General features: G+C 42.0%; 1 protein-coding gene across 1 annotated transcript in view; it reads right to left on the bottom strand.

Moving 5' to 3' along the window:
• Window positions 1-549: 549 nt before the first annotated feature.
• The window catches only part of UBE2J1 (ubiquitin conjugating enzyme E2 J1), a 130,156-nt gene continuing 124,705 nt past the window's right edge, over window positions 550-6,000 (bottom strand). The window contains exon 8 of the mRNA XM_078648278.1: window positions 550-1,557. Within this exon, the coding sequence (XP_078504404.1) occupies window positions 1,285-1,557 (273 nt within the window). The 3' untranslated portion in view covers window positions 550-1,284. The remainder of the gene's footprint in view (window positions 1,558-6,000) is intronic.

Here is a 6,000-nt window from a genome sequence, read left to right as displayed (position 1 = left end):
CTCTTGTCTGTAAAATCTACAGGATTCGAAGATTCTCTCCCTCATCAAGAACTACCCCGTGAGCACACCTCAAGTGCTTCCTGAGGGGCTATATCAGTCACAAATCAATACAATGCAGCTACAAATCATTTCTAAGCTTTCGGTCAGAAGCCTTTAGGAGTTACCAAGTAATATGAAACACGGTGATCTATTTGAATCCTTGTGAGTGAAGCAAGTGTGGTGTGGCAGTGAAGAGGTTCTGGAACATAAAAGTCCCTCTGCCTTCTCATGACTCAAGTGTCTAAAGGCAGATTGCCCATCCAGGGGATCTAGGCAGACACCAAGGGTGCATTTTCAATGTGGGGAGTGGGGGAACCAAAATAAATGAATGAGCTTTGGGCATTTAGGAAGCACCGAATGCATGCCTCACCTATGGCATCAGTTCCAGACAGATCGCCTAGGTTCATCGCTGCACCAGAGCCAGTAGTTTAAAGAAGACAAGTGAGTTAGGTATCAAGCACACACGGCAAATACTTACTTTTCTTTAGGAAGAATTAAAGACAATGTGTCTAGGAAAGAATTATGTTACATATTTATAACTTCCGCAGGAATAAATACATTATATGTACTTTTGGATTAAAAAAGCAAGATAAACAGTTGACATTATCAGAAAACATTTAAATGCCGAAAAAGTATTTGCGCAAACTACAGACAAAAGGTGAATCAGCAACTTATGGCCCCATTTTTCATCCCTATTGTGGCTTTCGGATCATAATCAAGGGGATTTGTAGACGGCTTTCTGTGAAGCAAAGTGGTATAATTGGGTGTTCTCTCCTGATTCGATTTTTATAGCAAAACAACAATATTCATGCCCACTTTCGAAGCTTTCTGAGGTAAAATGTGAAGGCTAAAAATTAACTGTAAGTCTTAATAATAGCTTTCGTTCCACAACTGAAAAGTGCAAAAAATCTGTAACAAGTTAAATTTCTCATTCTTAAAGGCCTTAAATTAGTCACATCATCAAATTGGAACAGGTCATGCTTTGAATGTTGTGAAAGGGACATCCTGCATAGACTGCGGAGTCCACATCTAAACAACTGACTGGTTTCTCAGTGTCACTGGGCACACCATAATTACTAATCATACAAATGCCAAATGTCACTCCTCTGTCAAGGGAATGCACATAAAGACATACATTACCATTTAGAAGGATAAAGAATGGTAAATACAATGAGTTATCTTTGTAAATAGTCCATTATGTACCCAATAGACAATAATAGTGAATTGTGAAGGAACAAGCAAACATTATAATTCTTGATCAAAAATGTAGTCATTGGCCAGATATATCCTCCGGAATATAAGGGCGGCCAGCGCTAATGTGAGTAGAACTATAAGCACAGCGGACCCCGTGTTGCTCGTGTTGACCCGTGGTTGCTGAGCCTGAAGAAGCCCAGGGGAGATTGGTTGTCGTTGCTGCTGCTGAGCACGACGCTGCCGAGGGCTCACTGAGGTATTGTTTGGAGGAGTAGGTGCAGGCAGTTCTGGAACAGACGATGCCGCGATGTTCTGAACTTCACCCTGATAACGAAAAGGTGCAATTAAGTTAATAATGTTGGATTCTGCCAATTCAATATACAATGGATTCTGTTGTGGAAATATTTAGTTATTCCTGCTTGAAATAAAGGATTAACTATTGGACCAATGTCAGAATTGTACACCATTTGATTGCAAAATTACAAGGCTAACTCCATACCTTTAAATGTGATCTTATTCTTGCTGTCATCATCTTTACAATACTAAGATATTATAAGTAATGAAGAGACCAGATGTAAGGAAGCCAGTTTATGTTCTATTGCAAGCTACTACATTGAACTTATCACAGTGGTTATGCGGTTTGCTCTGCTTGTAAATTATTGCATTGAGAAAATGGTGTGAAATTTAAAATGTCTTCTTTGCCCTACCATACTCTGTTAGAAACAAGCAGTTTACAGGCAGCCTCTTCAACCAAACTCTAAGTATACCAAAGACTATGCGCCTGCAATAGTAGTCTCTAGGTCGTGCTGGTTACTTCTTCAGAAACAACATACATTGCAATATGTCTTGTTGGGAAAATGTTATCCTCAGTCAAACAGAATGCAGTCTTTAGACCAAAATAACATTTCAGAAAAGAATTAAAACTTTTCTAAGGGGCTCTTACCATGGAGAAAATATGGCATTGTGAGTTCACTGCCATTAGGGTGTGCCAGGGCAGCCAGGAGCATTAAGACTACAAAATAACTAATCGTCTGTGTTCCTAAAAGAAAACTGTGTGCCAGATAAAAACACTGGACACAGAACAAATAATGCTGTCTCAAAAGAAGCAGGCCCTACTTGAAAGAATACACCTCTTTGTAATAGCAGCCAGGCACATCATATGCCAGCAGAAGTTTACATATCTGTATCACTAACTATAGCAGGAGCAAGAACAGTCATCACTGACCTGGGTTGTACACATTTCAAGTAGAAAACATAAAATACATCAGTATTTCTACTATTAAAGGTCAAAGTGCTGCTGATGCATTCTAATGGGCTGCCAGGAAACATCTCCTCGGCAGCTTCCAATCTGAATTCCACCTCTTCTGAGTATAGAGATCATCATGAAGAACTTTAGGGGAAATAAGCTTACCTACGTGAACCTCGGTTGTCCGATCACAAGGTGGAGCAACAGTCCCAGCCCTAGTTTTCCTCCTTTGTATCGTACTGAACTCACCATGTCAAACTGGGGTCATGGGTCTCTAAGCAACATTCTACATTGTCAATCAGAAAATCCTTCTCACCAATTCTATGCTTGCAACTAACTAAAATTGCCTGTGGAGTCCATCAAGCATCAGCACTAGAAAAATCCCTCTTCAATGTTTAACACACAAACGGACACACGTAATCACCGGGGCTACCACATACATGTAGATGATTTCCAGCTAAACTTTGAGTATCTTACGTGTCGGCAGACTGTCAGCAAGTTATGGGCGCTCTCATCTATGTGCAGGAATCAGAATTGGCTCTGGATCAAAGACTGAGCTGTTGCTGCTACAGATACAGGAGTCTATTGCTAACTTGAGTTTGAATGTCAACCACCCTCTTCAGAAATCCACTGAAAAGGCTGCAATCAGATTCAGTTCCACCTTGATGTTTCTACAGCAGGCCAACATCATCACTTACATTCTATCCTCCATCCACATGTCCTCTGTCGAATCCACTTAAAATGATCCACTTAAAATGATCCACAGTGCGGAACACTGCAACATCCTGTTCTGTTTTCTAGTTGACTATGTGCCCACCTCGACCCCCTGCTGTGTGCCTACATTCCAACGAGCTCAAAGGCCACTGTAAGGTGGAAAGAAATACGAGGTTTGGTCTATGAGCAGCGCGCTACCAAAGTAAAAAAACATTTCACGTTCCTGGCTCCTGTGATGTGCTCAAGAGGCGAATGGTGACTTCAACTAGAACTAGAGTTAAAACACAAGTTGGCGAAAAGGGGCTCTAGTTCGTACTAGGAAGTTAGGTTTGGGGATAAAAGTATGCCCACTGCCATCCTGTTAAATAAATGTTTATTTGTCCACGCCCCCCCACTCCCAAATAGTTAGCCATCTAACAACCTGTTCTTTCTACTGTATGTCTAGACACGGCAGCATAGCATCTACGCTGAATACCTCTTAGGGAGAAGCGGCTAGAGGTGCATATGCTGAACAATGCTATACCAAAGATTAAATAGATATTCGCTTTTAAAACAGGACTATACTTAGGAGTGGGTAAGAAATGGAGCAGATTCTGCAAGTTCGAATCACAATATAAGTCCATGCATGCCAAATACGCGAGACAAATCATGGCAGTCCCTTAATCAGAAGAGGTGAATGCTTCTGCAGTCAGTTTACTGCTCTGGCATGTAAAAAAAACTGAAAAAAAAGGAGTTGGTCGATGAAAACATTTAGATGGAGCCATAAGCTCTCTAAGCAACTCAGCAGTAGTCAGAAAGCAATCGGCTCCACCGTTTGTTGCACACTGTTAAGAATCCATTTTAAAGCCAGAAAAATACTAGTCAAATAGCTTATTAAGTTACTGAACATTCTCTGTGGAGGGAGGGAGGGAGCACATGCCTGTATTTCCTCCTAGCTCTAGGCAGTGCTTTGCCAGGTACAGCAGATGGTCTGACGTAGTTTATTGACGTGCTTGGTTTTTTACCAATCCCCAGCCGCCTCACTGCTAAAAAATGCAGCTTAGCTGGGATTTGGGAAGAATATATCACTGCATTTAGATTGCATTTACAACAGCCTGCCAGCAGCTGCTTTGGCCCTACAACAAAGCTACTTCCGTCAGCTAGCTGTGCACAATGCTGGAATAAAGTGCACAATTTAGCTTGAATCGTGTTGTATGTAGATTAAAAGGATTTCAAATGTATAGCTACAAAGGGTTATTTGATTACTGTGATTAAATGTCACACTTTGTGCGTCTTCAAGATATGCCAACATGAGGACTGGGGTGCAGGCTTGTGGCAATCATAGAACATTGCAGATTAGTCATGTCTTCATGCCCCATGTATCCCCAGGACTTGGACACGTGTAACAAATAACAATGAGTCAATGAATGAAATATCATGATAACTGATGAACTGCCCAGAATTGAGGGCACTCATTAATAGATGCCAAGTACTATGGGCCAAGCTCAAACGTAGCTTGCCAACACAACACCTTAGTTAGCTTTCTGTAAGCTCTTCGCCAGGTTGGATGCGCTGTGGATAGGGAAGATCAAGAAGGTGCAAACATGAATGGTTAGAATTGTGCAAGCAGAAAAAGTAGGGCTAAGCATTAGTGGTTACTCTTGCCAAATCCTGGGTGATCACTTGTGATTCACCACAGATATTGTACTCAGTCTACTTGTGTTAGGGTGCGGGCCAAAGTCCCAGGAGATGATGGCAACTTACCCTCTACGGTCGAATCATGTAGAAGTGCTAGAAAAGATGTTTATTGGATACTAGACTATCTGGTTCTATGTTCAACATGCCCAGAGTGGCCTCGAGTAACCATGTGCGGCTGCTAAGGATGCTCCAAGAAGAACTACGGTTTAGAACTTGAAGAGAATGCTCACATGACATGTGGGTAAGCACACTTACACATATCCTACAATTCTGAACACCCCAGCCCACTTGATCAGAAACGCAAAAAACAGCGGTGCTGCCCAGGATGCTGCCCACACTATCCCTGAGAAGCAGTCCTGGAAACAAACAAACAGCTGGAGATCAGTGCTCAGAGCTTGCTTGAGCAATTGAGGATGTCACAAAAGCCAGTAAAGAACTCTTCAGATCGTATGCAAAGACCGGCATTTTCCCAGAAAACCCCCAGCAGAACGGAGTTCGCCTTACCGCAGCATTTTGTAGAGAAAAGGTGTTCAGCGATTGGTGCTCGTTTAAAAACTAAGCATAATGTAATCAAGAATATGCCCTGCCTTGGACCATGCAACTGGGCCAGTAGGAGAGGGACCATTCTCATTGTAGTCTCACAGAAGGCACTAAAGGATTCTCCCATCTCAAACCTCCCACCCTTCCTCCACACCACACCACACCACACTAAACAGATCTCTGCATACCACGTTCTCCCCACTGAACCGGAAATAAATTGCCTGGGATCCCATGGAAGGTATTTAGTACAGTCTTCACAACATCGAAGACAAAACTGCTACATTAATTAAAGGGCAGTGACTTTGGAGTGCTGATCGGATACTGTTATAAATATTACGTTTTTGTTTATATTCTGGGTATTCCCCTGCTTGGCATGTTGAGTGACTACTTCGTGCCAGGAGGCTTAGAATATAAAAAAATCTAGAAAACATTTCAATACTGCCTAGAATTCCAAGCAAGACCCCACCTTACTCGGTACTTTCTGTTATCTTTGAGATATTCAGACTCATAACTTCTGCCAATCACTAAAGGTTAAAGCTGCATCGGCGCAGGGGCAAAATCTCATGAGGATTGCATAGTCAAGCACGTTT

Source organism: Lissotriton helveticus, chromosome 6, assembly GCF_964261635.1.
Source record: "Lissotriton helveticus chromosome 6, aLisHel1.1, whole genome shotgun sequence".
In the NCBI taxonomy this organism is placed as follows: domain Eukaryota; kingdom Metazoa; phylum Chordata; class Amphibia; order Caudata; family Salamandridae; genus Lissotriton; species Lissotriton helveticus.
This window is presented reverse-complemented; position numbering and strand designations above follow the sequence as displayed.